This window comes from Mastomys coucha, unplaced genomic scaffold, assembly GCF_008632895.1.
Source record: "Mastomys coucha isolate ucsf_1 unplaced genomic scaffold, UCSF_Mcou_1 pScaffold23, whole genome shotgun sequence".
In the NCBI taxonomy this organism is placed as follows: domain Eukaryota; kingdom Metazoa; phylum Chordata; class Mammalia; order Rodentia; family Muridae; genus Mastomys; species Mastomys coucha.
In genome coordinates, this window is record NW_022196906.1 from 88,461,863 (window position 1) to 88,480,793 (window position 18,931).

At 41.6% G+C, this 18,931-nt stretch overlaps 1 protein-coding gene across 1 annotated transcript in view; it reads left to right on the forward strand.

The window, feature by feature from the left end:
- Slc9a9 (solute carrier family 9 member A9) overlaps window positions 1-18,931 on the forward strand; it is a 544,400-nt gene that overhangs the window by 227,234 nt on the left and 298,235 nt on the right. The window contains exon 7 of the mRNA XM_031346346.1: window positions 17,078-17,216. Coding sequence (XP_031202206.1) covers window positions 17,078-17,216 — 139 coding nt within the window. The remainder of the gene's footprint in view (window positions 1-17,077; window positions 17,217-18,931) is intronic.

Consider the following 18,931-nt stretch of genomic DNA (forward strand, 5'->3'; position numbering starts at 1 on the left):
TCCCTCCCTCCCTCCTTCTCTCTCTCTCTCTGTCTCTCTGTCTCTCTCTCCCTCCTTCCCTCCCTCCTTCTCTCTCTGTCTCTCTCTCCCTCCCTCTCTCCCTCCCTCTCTCCTTCCCTCCTTCCTTCTCTCTCTCTCTCTCTCTCTCTCTCTCTCTCTCTCTCTCTCTCTCTGTGTGTGTGTGTGTGTGAGAGAGAGTATCTGTAAGTCTCTGTGTGTATGTGTGTTTCTGTACATGTTTGCATGTCTGTGTGTGATATGTGAGCATGTGGACACGCATGCCCTATCATATTCTGAGAAACAAATTATACATTTCAAATTTCACTGTCTGGATTGCCCTGTACAGTTACACCCAGTCTAGATGTACTCGAGTGTGCTTAGTGGTGAAGGTCTAAAGCACCTTGCTACCCAAAGAGTCTCCATGTGGAATTGAATTGAACTCTGATAGAAAAAAATAATGTTCTAACTACCTGCAAACTTGAGTAGCAGCCGAGGACAGATAAGTTACCTGCTGCCAGCTAAACAAGACCCCCCACACCTTTCAAACATAAACATTTTGTTGTGCCTAGGGGGAAGGTCTGGATCAAAGCTAACCCTGTTCTATTTCTGTTTCAAAGGTTCTTCTTTCTTGGGATAATCTGTTAGGCCACTCTTCTTTTAAAATTATTTTTTGCTGCTTCACTGCTTAATAAACACAAAAAATAAGAACTAAAGAAATGTGAAGATTTAAGTTAAAACTAAACTATATCAAGACTCCCAGTGGGGGTTATCTCACAAAGAAGCCTACCTACCGGGCCACCTCCAACTATCCTTTTCTTGAAGCACAGACTTGCAAAAGCATTCACAGGATATGCTCATCAAGGTTGAAAGCACAGCACAGGAGTTGTGCTGTAGTCTGCAAGGGGTCTAATGCCAGTGTTACGATCCACTACAGGATTTTGGCTGCATTGCTTACCCTGACTCAATTTTCCCTTGGAATGTGTAAATGATATTATTTCTGCTATAGGTTTATTGTGAGAACTAGCAAGTAATGTATTCCAAATAGTAGTCAGGATTCTGGCTTGCAGAAGTCCCTCAATAAATGGCAGCCATTAAAAACTAAAATGTAGAGCCCTCAGAATCCAAGAGAATTTCACCACTGAACATTTTGCTGAAATGGAAATTGGAGGCTTTCCAAATTTAGTCTTTAAGGAGCATCAAGCTGGCACTGTGTGGGGTGATCGCTCAGTTTACTCACAAACTATCTTTTTTGTCTTGTCCTGGTTTATCCTATTGTAGTTTGAAAAGCCAAGTATCTCCTTTCCCTGCCTCTATCATTTTTTGTTATTAGTTAACCCTTCTTGTTCTTTTCTTCTGAAATCCAGAATTTGAAGAGTTGAAGGTTTTCAGTGGGACTGTCCAGAGCCAGGACTCTCCTTCCTCTACAGCTCCGCAGACCAGACTAAGCAGACCGAAGTGCTATCAGGGAGCTGTCAGGACGAGCAAGCATGGCTTGCATGCTGCCCCATTCTCTGGGATGTCATTGCACTGGGGTCTAGGTGCTGGCACTATTACAAGATGATCACACTTTTCCTGTGGATGAAATTACTCATAAGATAGTCAGGGTGCTGTAATCTTCTTTCATACACTATAAGCTCTTAATAACGATGTACATTACCATTGATTGACAAAATGGGCTTTTCCTAAACAAAACCAGGGATTTGTTATTTCTCAGCCTGTGAGTCCTTTACCTACCCCCACCTTCACACACAGGACCTCACATGCAGCACAGTCCTGCACATTTCTTTTCTCTTATTGAGGGGGCATTCTCTCCTCTGCCATGTCTCCTGTTTCCAGCTGGATGCTTTCTAACCAAGGCCCTGAGGCATTTATTTTAAACTGAATTTTCTAAGAAGGTGGTAATAGGTTTGAATAAATGTCTAATAAGTACATTTAATCTAGAGGAGATAGTGGAGTCTAATTATTGAATTCTACCTTTTCTCCCACAGAATTTGCAATTTATGTATAACCTTGGTCCCAGCTGAGAAGTATAGTGGGATGCTAGCTCACTAGCTTGTAGGACAGCTATTAAAAGGGTCACATGGTTGTGTGGTTAAATAAAAGCCCCACTCAATAAATTCAGAGAGAGAGGTGGGATGGAGAAGACAGAGACCACGAAGGGAGAAGAGGCTATACCAAACAGCAGTCCTTCTACCTCCTGACCTCCAGTGGGAGCAGCCTATCTCTGGCACTTGGGTGGTTTCCTCCTGAGCCACAATTGGTCTGTGTCTTCCTAGGAGATTTATGAGAAGGTCTTTAAATTTGAAGCTATCTCAAAGACACCTGCATATCACAACAGTTCTAATCGCCAAAGTATTATTTCAAAACTTAGTCCTTAAGAGGAACAATTTCCTTGGCCTCTAGTATGTGTGAATGTGTGTGTGCATGCATGCATTCTCGAGTATGTGTGAATGTGTGTGTGCATGCACACATTCTCGAGTGTGTGTGAATGTGCGTGTGCATGCATGCATTCTCCAGTGTGTGTGTGCGTGTGCATGCATGCATTCTCCAGTGTGTGTAAATGTGTGTGTGCATGCATGCATTCTTGAGTGTGTGCATGCATGCATTCTCGAGTGTGTGTGTGTGCGTGTGCATGCATGCATTCTTGAGTGTGTGCATGCATGCATTCTCCAGTGTGTATGAATGTATGTATGCATGCATGCATTCTCCAGTGTGTGTGTGTGTGTGTGCATGCATTCTTGAGTGTGTGTGAATGTGTGTGCATGCATGCATTCTCGAGTATGTATGAGTGTGCGTGTGCGTGCATGCATTCTCCAGTGTGTGTGAGTGTGCGTGTGCATGCATGCATTCTCCAGTATGTGTGAATGTGCATGTGCATGCATGCATTCTTGAGTGTGTGTGAATGTGCGTGTGCATGCATGCATTCTCCAGTGTGTGTGAATGTGTGTGCATGCATGCATTCTCCAGTGTGTGTGTGTGCATGTGCATGAATGCATTCTCGAGTGTGTGTGTGTGTATTTATCATGATACATGATTGTGTGTATGTGTTATTTATCATGACATGTAATGACTCTCTGTGTGTATGTGTTATTTCTTATGATATATAATGAGGGTGTGAGTGTGTGTGTGTGTGTGTGTGTGTGTTTCTTGATATATAATGATGGAGGCTCTTACAGAAATCTAGCCATGGGTGAACTGAAAACCAACACCTGGGAGTTATTGCATCTCATATATTCAGGTTGACCCCAGGAATGCCTGGTTGTGGTAGCCTTGTGGCTTTTCATATGTTGACATAATTAATATTAATACCAAAGCCATGACTACAAAGTCAGCCTGATCAGCTCAGATGTATATACCACCCACCAAGCCTCACCTTCTAAAGCACATATGGACAGCTGTCAGGACCCACCATTATTTTCTCATTATTCTGTCATTAGTCACCTTGGTCTCCCCTGTGGAGTCTGGGGCTCAGAGCATGGGAACCCTGCTGAGTTGGCGGCCTGTGAAAGGTCATAGCTGAGGTGCAGAGTTGATGCTCCTATTACCAAGATTGTCTTGTTTCACATCTTGTTTTAACATCTGCTCAACCTCTCACCTCTCGCTCTTTGTTCTGCCATCAATATTTGTGTTCTAACTTCAGTTGTTCTTAGGGTTTGGGAACTCCATGGGCAATGTGAAGAAAATGAAAGAATATCCTTCCAGATCAAAGGCGCATGGACATTGACACAGTTTGGTTCACACCATTCTTGAACTCCCAGAATCACTAATATCTGGACCCCAAGTGGGTTGTTGACACGACCATGAGGGTGTGTGTGTGTTTGTGTGTGTTTCTTGATATATAATGATGATATATAGCTTAGTTGCTTGGTCCTAACTTGAGTTTTTCCTCTGATTTCTCTCCATCTCAAATATCACTAAGTCTTCCAATTACGTATTCTTCCAGGCAACAAGCTATTACAGACTGATAAACAAAGCTGACCCTTCTGCTTCCAACATCCTGGGGCCAAGCAGTAGTTTGTGCCTCTCCATGGTCTCCCCACTTAACAAATGAAGTGTTTGCCTTTGTGCTGAGTCTCTGACTAGAAGTTTTTTAGTAAGACTCAATATTGCATGGTAATAGGAGAGCGCTGCTCACAAACCCGTGTGTTCTTTTAAGCTGTGTTGTTGAAACTTAAATTAGAATTTACAGACATGAAGCTGACGCTCCAGCATTGGAGGTGGCTTCGTCTTCTGTAGAGCATGTACTTTCTACCAATTTCTGGATTTATAATTTAAAAATATTATGTAGACTACAAAGAACCTTTGTTTGGTAAGCTTTGTTGATTGATCTTTAGGCTTCAAGCTTTCTGAAAAAATTCAGATGTGTGGGTCCTGGTAAAATAGTGTAGTTTAAGTTGGTAACAGGTGCTTCTAATCCAAACATAACTTGAACGCAAGTGAAATTCTCTGCAGTTCTAAAAAGATGGATGTAGAGATTTCCTTAAATTAAGCTGTGATTTGGGACCCAGATGCGCACTTAATTGCTAATAAATGGGAAAGCAGTGGCAGGAGAGATGATCTGAGAGAAACTGTTGATCACGGCAAATATTTTCCAGGCGTTGTCTTCTCTGTCAGCTGCGTCAGGCAGCTGTTTATAATCAGAGAGTGACAAGCGAAAAGCCCCCAGATTAGGAAGGCAGCTCATGGTCTGTAAAACGTCCTTTGACCCAGCCAGAGGAAAGCAGTATTTGATTCAGCCACTTGCCAGCATGGCCTCAGTACACAGTACTTGAGGGACTCGGGCACCAACCCAACTGAGCACCTGTGTTTGATTTTTCTTATCTCCATGTAACATGTGATGAGTCCTGAATTGGCAGCTTCCCTGAAAGCAATCGCCAGTGGGTTGGTGCCCCCTTTCCTTAATTGTTGCTGTCTGCAATTCTACAAAGTGTCACCAGATACTGTTCTCAAATATATTTTCTTTCCAGGTATAACGGTAGGATTTCTGTGGTATGTCTGTGTATCTTTGGGGATACACAGCTGGAAGCCCCAGATTCCAGACAGAACAGCTGGAAATTCAGCTGTTTGATTTGCAGGACTCCTGGAGGGGGTGTCTTTAGTACTCAGTTATTGTTCAGAATGCACCTGTATCCATTTGTTTGATACTATCTCAATAGTTGTATATGCCGCGTTGAGAAAAGAGAAATTCAGTTTCTGGCCTAACTGAGCAGGTTGCTTGTTCCATTCTAGAAGACTCTAGTGAAGTTCTAACACATTAACGGCAATTCTTAACTGTCCCCATGTTCTTAGAAATTGTTCTTAATTTTTACTGATTTCTTTCAGGTGAAAAAAAAATGATTAAAGAGCTAGCAATCATCTTGTAATGTTAATATAAATATTATCAATTATTAAGTTAACCTCTATGAGTTTTTCTTTCCTATATTTTAGATGTTAAGTATTACATTCATATGCATACATCTAATCCTAATCCTGAAAGGAATACAACTTAAACATAATTCTTATCTCTGTTTTTAAAATGAAAACTCAGCAAGATTAAGTAATTGCTCTGAAGAGACAATAGTCACTTCATTTTGCAAGCCGAGTGAAATGATAGAGGGGATGGGAGGCCAAAGTTAAAGTTGACAGGAAAGTCACATGATGTGGATATAGTTTGTATTGTCAACTCTTTACTACAAAGAAACAATCTCTATCGATCCTAGCCCAGTGGTTGTCAGATTGAAGTGGACATTTTAACTAAGGTGATATTTATTTATTTATTTATTTATTTATCTATTTCCCCTTGTAAATGGTCTTTGTCTCGATTGTCTGAAGGTTGTTTTTGCCGAGTCATGTCTTTGCACATTCCCAGATGTGCATCCAGATGTTTTCCTTCTTAGGCAGCCTGCTAGAAGGCTTCCATCAGGGAGAGCTGAGTTGAGAGGCTGGTGTTCCATTGCTGTGAGTTAAGTCAGGGAAAGGATTCTACCTGTTTTGAATCTGTTTGTGTGTTAAATGAGAATACTTTCTTCATTAGATTCTTGAGAGGCTTAAAGAAGATGAAGCGCATAAAGTCACTTTAATCTCATTAAGCCATGGCTTCCTCACCTACAAAATGAAATAATAATGCACCTGCTTCAGGGGTTGTGGTGGGGGTTGTATGCAATAATGTTTACAAAATGTTTAACAAAGAGCTTGACAAAGCAAATTCTGGTCAGGAGAGAGAGGTATCTTAAGTCCTCTATTAACCTGACATGGAAGAGGATCCAACTCCCTTCTCTGGTTTCAAACATGAGGATTAATCTTCGTCTCAGTTGCACCTGTTTATGATTATATTTTCATATTTACCAGACTTCCATTGTCAGTGGATATTGACCTACTTTCAATACCTTTGCTATCTATTTTGACCCCAAATCTCACATATCACAGGACTGTTGGAGCTCTAATTTTATTAGTGAGGTTGAACAAAACTGAAAAGCTGGGAAAGGGCAAGAAATTCCCCTCAGGACCCAGGAAACTCATCTCCTCTACTCCCCCCACCCCCAGTCTCTTACATTAACTCATCTCCTCTACTCCCCCCAATCTCTCACATTGGCTCAAATTCTTATTTATGCTTCAAAAAAAATTAAGAAAATGGAAATTTGAAGAGTGTTTGCAAGCTACTTTCATCTTTAATCTATCTAAAATTCACTTTTAATATTGGGTATGGGAGACATTTTCTCAAAGCCCACAGAATAATTAATTCTGAAAAGACTTCAAGACTTTTCAGGCTAAATTGCAAAGTAATTTAAGATCTCCTTTCAAAAAATGTGCCTATATTTCACACACACACACACACACACACACACACACACACACACACACACACACAGACACATACAGAGACACACACACACACATACACACACACATACACACACACATACACATACACACATACACACACACACACACACACACACACACACGCATGTGTACTCACATGCATAATCCTTTTCAACTATCTTTAAACTTAAGAGGGTTTTTTTGTTTGTTTGTTTCTTTTTTTTTTTTTTTTTTTTTTTTTTTTTTTTTTTTTGTCACCTTAAAGTTGTGATTTAATAGACCAGGGCTACATAGGGAACTGTCAAGGGTGTGATTATGTGCTGAACTTCCTGACTGTTCTTGTTGCTATTATCAGTATGAGTCTGATGAAATCACACACCCTCATTGTATCGGTTATTAAGAGGCTGCTTGTTCCTTCATGGCTATGCCAACTTTTCTAACAGGAGGATGTGGCTGGGCACAGAAAATCTGTGTACTCTTCCTCCTTCCCTGGCAGATGTGGCAGAAGACAGAAAACAAGTCAGTGAGCCTTCAGTGAGCAGTTTCCTGGGGCCATGGTACCAACTCTTGAGGGTATGGGTTTCCATCATGGCACCCTGGCTAGGAAATCTTTCATTCTATGTTGAATCATCTTCAGGTGACCTTTCTGCACAGCACCTATCCACCCTCCACTGCACTCTCCCTTCCACGTAGGCCACCCTAGTTTCTGTTTAGCTGCTGTCATTTCATCATATATTTGTTAGCTTCACTGTATTTATGTTGTCTTCTCCATTGCAACGTACGAACAGCTGTGTTTTGTCCCTGTTGCGTCTCCAGAGCTTTGAGCAATGTCTGCACACAGTAGGAGCGATGAATATTTGTTGGTGGAATGAATGGGTTTGGCTTGAGATTACATTACTCACAGTATGGCCGTGACACACAAACTCCACTTCCAGCGGAGTTATCCTTGCTTTTTCTTTCATGGCTGACATGAGAATGATATTTGTCAAGGGCCTGGGTATGAATTTGGGCTCTTAGCAAGCAATCATTAAATATCATTGCAGAGGGCAAAAGAGTTAATTAATGAGCCTCCTCTGGCACAGCCCTTTGCAGGGCCCTTTGGCCCTTGTGAAGGTCCCCATGGGAAAGCCATTGGGGAGAAACTTTATGCTTCTAACTCAAGCTCAGTGAACTTCTGGCCAGGACCCCTTATTATTAAGACAGCTCCTCTAACCTCCCAGGGTGCCTGGAATGCCCCCAATTCCTGAAGCCATTATGTTTTACAGCAGGTTCTCTTGACAGAACTTCATCAGCCTTTGGCAGAACATAAACCCGAATAATGGGCAGGCAGACGCCAGAATGAATTCCAATGTGTACACACAATTCTTGGCCCCATAAAAATCAATTCCTTATTCATAATTAAGCAAGTTCCCAGGGAAAGGGCACGTTGGTATAGTTATTAAAAGATAAATAATAGATAAGGATCCACTTGTTTCTTGCTCTGTTCATCTTTCCTTTCTTGGTACAAAGAGCTTTAAACATGAACTAGCACTGTAATTAATTCTTTTCTCCTGCCTGGGCCCTGCCAGTGACTTACAAGCCCAACAAAATGGGACAGCTTCTGGGAAAGTTCATAGCCATTCTGTGCTGTACTGCTCTTTTAAAATGTGTCCCAAATTGCAGAGTGACAACCCAACCCTAGACAGGAAGAAGATAAACTGTGAGCATCTGATGTTAAATGTCACAAGTCCCAAGAGTGCTTCTCTCATGAGCCTTTTCTGGTTTTCCAGATCAAGTCAGAGACTTGCTTAAACATGCAAAAAGGCTGCATAGTCAAGAGGGCCACACCTGCCAACCGCTCGATTCAATGAACCAGCCACTGTTCATTCATTGTGTTGGGAAGGATGGATGCACTTGACCTCAGAGAGTTGTGCTATGGAGATACGATGGTGCTGGTGCCGTCCCTCCTCATAGGAATGTTTTCTCACATAGCTGAGAGAGGGGAGTCCCCTGAATCACTAGACAGCTGGGGCTGCTAACTCATCCTTTAGGGGAGAAAGCCAACTCTCTTTCCAAGCACTGTCAAAGAAGGCAGTTATTGGTTATAGATCCTACAAATGTGAAGCATGAGCATACAGAGTCTGGCGCCCTTTCTGGCCTATAGAATTAATAGAGCAGGAGCCAGCTGGAGCAGGACCTGTAGGCTCCCTGGTTTGGTGTATTTGGGAAGCAGGTGAGATAAGACAGCATGTGCCATGTTTCTTCACCTAGGGAACTTATCTGAACTTTGAGGTCAAGAGACTAGGTAAAGGCACTGAGGTCAAGCAGCCGTTAATTCAAGTCATGGGGATAAGCAGGAATATGTGTAGCTGGCAGAGAAGATGAGGGTTGAGTTAGCACATGAGAAGAAGGAGTTCTTATCAGAGCATCAGCTGAGGTCTCTGGGAATGATTCAATAGGAAGCAGAGTGAAACTTAAAGCACGTCACATGAAGACCAAGACCAAGAGCCAGGCACATCCTCCAGCACCCAGTACCACAGGGTACCAGCAGGGGGACCTCACTGCTGTTCATCCCTTTAAGGACCTTTCTGTGTGGAGAAGAGGAAGCCTGCTTTGAAAGTTGAGGTTTAAAGCTAGACTTATGTAAGTTTAAATCAAGAAAAGTCATTGAATAATAGAGTCTGACCAAGAAATCATTAATGAAACCCCTTACCCAGCACAAAGGCAGATTCTATATAGTACAACTAAGAGCAGTAATTAGGGGCAGAGGGAGGCATTTCATATTTATGTCCTAATTAATCAAAAACTCTTATCAATCAACTAGTGCTGATAGTTTGAATTTCTTTGTTAGGGATTAAAGATTTGGCAGGAAAAAAAGATGGAAGGTCCTGTTAAATATCTGTGGCTATTTTAATCTGCTGGGGGTCTGCTCCAGGTAGAATGGGCTGATGGTAGTATGGGACACAGGCCAAAAAGAATTGATGATCTCCAGCCTTTTACTTCTCTGTTCTGTTCTAAAGATCTCACTCCTTCTTACTGTTCTGTTCTGCATGAGCACTGGGGAACTTAACTCTTTATCTCTCTTATTATTTGCTTTATAATTCTCTGTGCTAGAATAAGCACTGGAAATATAACTCTTGCTTTGTAAACTTACTTTATAACTCTCTGGCCATTAACATATACTGTCTAGCAGCGGGGACTTCACGAGAGGATTTATGGCTAAGGCTCCCTTCTCTCTTGCCCAGAGACTTCTCCCCTCCCTGGTGAGGTGAGAGAAGCTTGGAGCAATTAACATTTTGTTTTGTTTTGTTTTTTTGGTTTTTCCGAGACCGGGTTTCGCTGTATAGTCCTGGCTGTCCTGGAACTCACTCTGTAGACCAGGCTGGCCTCGAACTCAGAAATCTGCCTGCCTCTGCCTCCCAAGCACTGGGATTAAAGGCATATGCCACCACTTCCCGGCAGCCATTAACTTTTACTGAACCAGGAAAAGAAAGCCACACTCACAGAGAGAAAACCTTTTACAGAAGCAAATATGCGTAGACACACACATTCTTTCATACACACATTCACATTTTTTTTTTGGTTGGGCCCAACCGTCTGTCTCATCAACTTACATACTTAGAACTCTTCTACTTAAAATGCATATGTATAGAGCAGAAGCCTCCAGTAAGCATGCTTCATTGTGCAAATGCCAGAGCAGAAAGAACTCACTCATTCTGGATGAAAAATAAGCTCCAACCTTCATTGCTTAGAGAAAGGAAAAAACTTCTACCTTTTTATTGAGTATAAAAATAAAAAACAAAAACAAACAAACAAACAAAAACAACAAACACCTGTCCTTGTCAATATGAAGAAACTCTCTGTTAAGAAAACAAAACAAAAACAAAAACAAACAAAAAACAAAAAAACCAAAGAACAAAAAAAGCACGCCTCCCGGTCCTAAGGAGCCTTCTGCTGCTCTCTGCTCTCCTGTTGCTCTGCTCTGCTTATTCTGCTTGTATCTTGTTTTCCTCTTCTTCTCTTCTGCTTCCCTCTTATTGTCATTGTTTCTAGTTCTTGTACTTTTTCAAGTACATGATCACATGGTATTCTAAACATCTCTTTTTCTAAAGTTCACAATAAGTTCAAACAAAGATTCAAATCATAAATAGAATAAAGAGTTACAACAGAGATGTTTATGTGTTCCATTAAGATTAGTTATCTAACTAAATGTTTTATTATCTGTCACTAGCTCCACAATTTCATTAGGAGTTTAAAACAGTAACTCTTATGTCTTAAGTTAGCATGGTTTTGTCAAGAGGCAGATCATCTGCCTAGTGTCCCATTAGTTTTGAGCTTTTGTATAGATAAACCAGAAACTATTTTATTTTCTGTCTGAGCACCTACAATAAATTGTCTATACTCAGTTTTATGATCTTTAGTAATCAGATGACGGTTTCACAGACAGACCAGAAGAATGTTTACCCTGATCATAAATCTGTTTCTGTTTCATGTCTGCTTTCTATCTTGGTATAATTAGCCCATGACACAGGAAGGTTTACAGAGCCCTAATTGCAGGCTATATTATAGAGGGCTCAAAACTTACTTGTATAAATTTAAGAATTCTATAGAATCATTAGTAAGAATTATGAAATCATCAATTTACCTACATAGCATTACTAAAAAAAAAAAAAAAAAGAGTACATCTTCATTGATCCACAGAAACTCTACCCAAGGGTGGGCTAATGCCTAAGAATTGTTATATTAATTTAATCATGACAGGAAAGGCCATGTCAGCTGCAAGAAAGCAATCCTGAGATGAAGTCTCTTTGGGCCTTGCCTCTTAGAGCTTACCCATCACAGACCATGAAAAACCAGTGGACCGTCTTCAGGAATATCACCTGAAAGTAATCATTTTAATACACACAGAGAGATTATATATATAATTAAACTTATAGAAATTCTAAAGGGGATACAATATGTTCATTTAACACTTTTTTTTTAAAAAGCTTTCAAATGGCATTGGTTTAACATTAACAAAACAAATGAGAGTAGATTTAAGAGTAGAAATGAAGGGTAGAAAGTGCCCTAAAGAGTCACTTTTGTTGCAGGAGGACCATGCAGGCAGGGCACTGTGTAGCTGCCTGAACCCTGAGGCCATCACATGGCCAGGTACTTTCTAGAAGCAACTATGTAGCAAAGTATTTTAGGAGATGCAGTGTAAGAAGAATTTCAAGAATGAATGTTTTTGGAAGCCAAGAGATTTGACTTAATTATAACAATTTGACAAATGGTAACTCAGTAGGATCCAGAATTGAAGGTGGCCATAGACATGGGTGGGACCAATGCTATCGATCACACATTCCTTCAAAGTCATGGGCGGGACTAATGAGGTCTCACTTTCCTTCAAAGTCCTGGGCAGGATCAATGAGATCTCACTTGCCTTACTATGTGCACTCTCATTCTGACTCAGGGTCTTGTCTCCCTTAGCATCTCTTCTTCCTTTCTTTTACTTTCATCTCCCTCTCCTCACTGCCTGCTTTTGCAGCATGAATTTACTGTGCCACAGAATACTCTACTAAATACATTTCACGTACCAAAGATTTTTGTCTCTCTAGACCAAAGGATAGTCAGAAAAGCCTGGGTTCTATATAGGTTAAAGTTTTCATGGGATGTCTACTCTGAAATACTTTCTTTAAACTATTTCAGATCAGAGGGAGGGAGGGAGGGGGTAGAAAGAGGGAGAGGGAGAGAAACAGAAACAGAAAAAAAGAAAGTTACCATTTGAAGCAGGAAGGAAGATTTCCCTAGGAAATGATTATCTAGTTCCTCCCAGATGCCATTTTAAGAGCTTTCAAATGTCGATGCATTTAATTGTCATAGCAACACTATATAGTAGGTACTGTTATAATTTTATAGAACTGGGAATACAAATAGTTTAAGTAAGTTGATCAAGGCCACCCAACCAGTGAGACAGAGCCAAGCTCTATACCCAGGTCTCAAATCCAGATACTCAATGCTCCCTAGGACACCAAGCCTTTTTTTTAATTTCAGGACCATTGTATTCTAGACAAAAATGTCCATTATTGAGAAATAGTAGGCAGAATCTTCGTTGTGCCCGTGAATCTTAAGTAGTGCACTAAAAAAATAAAGACCCTTATTAGTGTTGTTCATCAAGTTACAATACTTCATTTATTTCAGATTTCTTAGTTGGAAAGAGTTGTGCACATTTATCTCCCAGTTTCTGCTGAGCAGTCAGTTCCTGAACAGGGTAAATCGATAACCTGGACTTTTTTCCAAGTTATAAAATGAATATTTAAACACTACTGGGTATTTTTGGTCATAACATTTTCAAAGCTGTTGAATCTATCTACCTCAAAACTCTAGTATGAGAGACTACCTCCCCCCAACCCCTGCACCAGTTTGTGGTATACGAAGACCTCTCCAGGTGTTCAGAGGGACAGCACTGAACATATTAACAGAGGGATCACTTTTTCTTAACTTCTCTTGTACTTTCAATATATTTATCCATTACAAGCACTCATTGAATAGTCCTCTAATCAACAACATTTACATAGGAATTTTATAAGTGTTTCAGAAACTCAGTTATGGAGGAATATTATCAACTCTATTTACCAGGTGATAGAATTGTTATGAGTATGATCACTTGCCCCAGGTCCTCCAAGCTGTGACAACAAGAGGTGTCAAAGCCTTGACATGAGTAACAAGGCACAAGGAAGATTCTCAGAATTGCGCTGAGAACACCAACAGTACCCACAGCATGGCTCCATCTACTCAGTGCCTAACAGATATCCTACAGGGATAGTACATTTTAAGAGCTAAGTTTTGCAAGACTCTTTCATTCACTTCTTTCTACATACTTGAGGTCATTCTATCATCCTTAGCCGAGGCTTGCACATGCCAAGCCCCAGGCTGTGTCATAGCCATACAAAGAGGAACAAAGCCCAGATGAGACTGAACAAAGCTAGAAGTGTAGGTGAGGAAGCCTACAGGTTTCCTTAGGGAAGCCCGAGCATCAGTGCTCGTACCCACTGCTTCCCACACTTATCCCTGCACACAGAAAGACCCAGCCGACATTCCATTAGAGCAAAGGCTTTGGTACCCAAGAAACATCTCTCTTAAGGTGAATGTAACAATGTCACTCAACTACTTTCATGAGAAGATTATTTTTTGTTTGTTTTTTTTGTTTTTTGTTTGTTTTAATAAAGAATAAATAAAATATTTACATTATGAACCGACTGGCTATATGACTCTATTCTCATTTCCTCTGGCACTTCATTTTAGAAAGAATGGAGGAGGCAGTCAGGGATGACAACATTGACCCTATGTATCTCACACAGATAGAAGACTAAACAAAATTACAGTGTAAGCATAAGATAGCGAATGTTATATGAATTCCCTTTGTGCATGAGTTCATGTGCAGACTCCCTGAGTTCCAGCCATACCCATGCAGCAGCTACATCTTGAAGGTGCCCTGAACTCACCTGCCTCAATGCCTTTTTTTATATTCTCTTCACTGCCTGGACTAACCCCTCCCCATCACTGTCTGTTTATCCATCAAAGACCATCTTCTTTAGTCTGAAACAGTGTTTCCCCCTTTGTACCATTAAATGGTCTGTGGTTCTCACAGCACCACCCTCAACACTGTTCATGTCATCTATCTCTAAGGATTTTCTGCTTAGAGATGGCTTCCGTGTACCAGCTGGTATTTGTTGAATTTAATTTTGTTTCCATCCTGTGGGCTTCTCTGCCTGTCTCCTGCACCCTGTATGTAATGCTTCACCCAGCATGTAGCAGGCACCTAGTGATTATATTTTGGGAAGACTTGTGACTAACAATTTCAATGGAGTACCTCCCTGGTCCAAGGGTTTATTATGCTTCTCTCTTCTAATAAGGCAAACATCATATGGAGTTGGGCAAACACAGGCTCTATCATATTTTAGTAGACAGAATTAGGACAACATCTCCCCAAAGACCATAGCTCAAATCAATGAGGCCAGCAAGATGAGTTGAGTGAGGTCATACACAAGAAATTTTTGTTAATGTATACTTTCTCACATACATTATAAAGAAATATATTTAGCATGTCATACTTACAATTGTGTATGTATTCTTCAATGAAAGATTTTTGTAGCTGAATAAAAGTGAAATTGGTTTAAGGAAAAGCAGGCCATAAATAATGCTGTAAGGTATTACCAGTTGATACTACGGATAATCAGGAGCAACCAGAAAAAACATTTCTAGGGAGTTAGAGATGTGGAGGGGTAAAGAGGTGCCAATTCAAGGGGTCAGACCCACTGCTGGCACAACTTCCAGAACTTTAGAGTTATTCACAAACCTCCATTGCTGTAGATAGATAGATAGATAGATAGATAGATAGATACTTTTATTTGAAAGAAAGGAAGAAAGATAGACAAAAAGGAAGGAAGGAAGGAAGGAAGGAAGGAAGGAAGAAAGAGAATTTTATTTGAAAGAAAGGAAGGATTCTCCCTTTCATGCCTCTTGACAGAAATTGAGAGTCCTGCTGGTGAATGTCAAGGTAAACTGAGACTTCCTCAGCCCCAGCACTTGGTTTTCACCAGCCATGGTGTTTAACACCTTTCAGGGGATTGGCAAGTACAAAAGACAAAAGGTGTGTTTGCACCATGGCTTTGCTGGAAGCCTAACACTCCACAGACGGAGGGGTTCCTCAGGCTCTCCCTCAGGTACACTGCAGGGCTGCCTTCACCACCATTCATCTTCTTTATCCAATTAAGAGATCAAAGTAGAAGTGTTGGCCTGCTTTTGGAGGTTTAAAGGTATGCACAGATATCCAAAGAACATTTAAAACTGCCACCTTTCCTTACATATCTTCCTGTGGGAAGGCTGGAACCTACTTGTTCCCTCTCCTAACTAGTCTCCAGAGGCAGAGAGCCAGAGCAGAGAGTCAGCAGGCTCTAATCATCCTGGCCTAAGAGACTCTGTTCCTTTGCGTATAATCCTGTATAATCTCCATCAGTCTGGCTGGTGTGCCTTCTCCTCTCCACACAGCTACAAAGTCATTTCTAGAATTCCCTGCCAAAGTCTTCATTTCCCACCACCCCCCTGACTAACTTTAAAAAGACTTGATGTAAGCCGGGCGTGGTGGCGCACACCTTTAATCCCAGCACTTGGGAGGCAGAGGCAGGTGGATTTCTGAGTTCGAGGCCAGCCTGGTCTACAGAGTGAGCTCCAGGACAGCCAGGGCTATACAGAGAAACCCTGTCTCGAAAAACCAAAAAAAAAAAAAAAAAAAAAAAAAAAAAAAAAAGACTTGATGTTAAAATTAAAATGATGAAAAATAATTCTAAAATCGAACTTTGTTGGTCTCCCTCAATCCTTCCAGGTTTAGCACCTCTGCTCATTTTAATGCTATACTATGAGGAGATCATAGCTCCTAAAATGGGATACACCTTGGCCCTCTTATTAGCATTCTGGGATTTAAAGCCTCCACTTTAAAAAATCAAATATAGCATCCTCAAAAATATCTAAGTAAGCCAACCATGATTGTTCATGTTTATAGTCTCATTTCAAAAGCTGATACAGGAGGATGTCAATGAGTTGGGGGTAGCCTGGGCTACAGAGTATAACCATCTCAAAACCAACAAATAAATTAACTAAACAGACTGCCTGTTGGTGTGCCACATTTCCTGTGGAGATCTGTCTATTGGCGCCATAAGAACTAGATATGAGAAATGACCCTGGGTGACCACTGCCGTTTATTTCTGTGGGAGAGCGGGGCCTTTGCCTGTCCAGGGAGTCAATGCTGTGGTGTTCGGCAGGCCACCAGGGCTCTTTTCCCGTAGGGTTACACTGGAGAGAGAAATGTTTTGTGGCTTATGACAAGATCATGGCAGAATATTTTGTGCATGCTGTGATTTGTATCGCCCATTTGTGCACAGGCCATAAAAGTGCAGTTTTTATCAGGAACATTTGTTGAATATAGAACAGCGCTGAAGACATATGGCCACTAAATAATTCACAGTTATCTATCTTCTCAGCAGATCCCATATACACCTACCATGTTTTAATGCCTAGTTTGCTCAGAAACAATATTCTTTACAACTCTCCCTATATACAAATGTTTGCTGACTGGCAATCATATATGGATACCATGGGATCAGGCTGGGAGGCAAGGAATGCCTGCTGCTTTCTCTGCCTCTCCCCTTCTCCTTCGGTTGATCTCACCGGCGCACAGCCTCATTGGGTGTATGCTTCTCCCAGAAGATGGTATGTGATTCTGACTGTCACTGATGAGGCTGTTCTCTTGTCTTTTCAGCTCTATATCCATCTATAGTCCCAAGGAGAATCCCAACGCATTTGACGCAGCAGCGTTCTTCCAATCCGTGGGCAATTTCCTAGGGATCTTTGCCGGCTCCTTTGCAATGGGCTCTGCGTATGCAGTTGTGACCGCACTGATATCCTTTGCTGTTGTATGGAATCTGGGGACAGTGCAGAGCAGCCAGCGAGCATGAAGTGTTGCTGAAGCTGAATGACCTCCTCAGCAGTGAATGGTTGAGAGAAGCTCGGATTCAGTACAGCACTGCTGAGCCCATTCCAGTTCTGTGCGATCCCCTGAGGCACTGGATCAGTAGCCATCGCAGAGGAAGCAGGTTCTTCCTCTGTCCACAGCAAAACCTAACACTGTTGTTAATACCTTCTCTTAGAGAGCCTTAGAAAAATTGGCACCTGTGGAAAGTTGCAGGCGTAGGACGTCAGGACTGACTACAGGAAGGCAAAGAGAAAGAATGGAAGATACAAGGTTAAAAATAGAATAGCCTCAAGTATGGTTGATAAGGCGAGTGCACTCTGCTGTTGGTCTGCAGCTGATAGGGTAAGCCAGGACAACGACCAATAGGAGTTTGAAAAGCTTCCGGATTATATTATGGGGGTGGGGGCTGAAGAAATGCTGGCTGCTCCGTGTGGGTTTCTTTTGTGTCTCTTAATCATTAGATGGAGCTATGGCAGAGGTCACATGCTGCCTGCACTAGATGGTGGGAGCAGTGGCTGAGGGTGTAGCATGTGCTAGGGCTTCCACAGGCACCTCCTTATTTGGATCCATCCTGTAGCATTTATACACCCTCTTTACACAGGAGATTAAGGAGGTAAGGAACCTCTGATACTAACTCTGTGTCCCATAACAGGAATGATGAGCATGATGAGAATACTATCACTTAGGATTTACTGGGAACTTTGTCACCCCCTCCAATAACCTAAGCATTTTTTTTTTTTAAATCTCAGACACTTTGTACAACGATCCTGGAAGGTAGATCCTGTTATTATTTTAAATGTACAGCTGAAGAATCTCCAACAATTACACAATTTGACTGTGGCCATACAGCTATGGTGCTTCAGGGCTAAGATTCAAAAGCAGGCTTTTTTATTCTGGTATTACAGACAAAGTGAGGAAAAACTCCCACCAGGCTAGGGAACAGAACCAGTGGCCACAGAAGTGAGCAGGCTGATGAGGAAAGAGGAACAGTCCTGGAGGGTAGAAGTCTGCCAGGGGTCAGGCCACATCTGCAAGAAAGCAGAGAGACAGATGAGGCAGGGGCCGATTGCTTGGCACTTGCTGGCTGTAAGGCTCTACAGAAAGGCTGTGGAGGAGACAGGTGTGCACAGCTGTCTGTCTACCCCTAACCTGGGCGTCTGGTCAACCAATAGTGAGGTAGTATCTTCAGATCAGACCTTAGGCTCTAGACTTGGATTTTAACTCAGAACTAATGACTTTTTGGAGAAGGTTAAAAGAAGAGAGATGTTCTATAGCTTACTTAGATACAGAGCTAATCTAATAACTAAGAATGTGTAAACTCCTCCTACCCCCCAAAAAACCTAGTAAGGATTAAGAGAACACTCCTGATGAGCAGGAAAGCCATCCTCTAAGCAACAAGGAGAATGTGGAAATGGACCTAGGTAAGCCCATGGTTTACTCCACATAATGAGTCACATCCAGTTCTTTAAAGATATATTTCCCTGAAGGATATTTCACCAAAAGAAGTTGACCTAAGCCACTAACAGAGATTTTCCCATAGCCCTCAGTATGGGAACATGCCAGGAAAGTTCTGAGTACATCACTCTCTACAGGTGCATGTGGCAATGAGCCGACAGATAATGCCCTCATGCAATTTCCCAT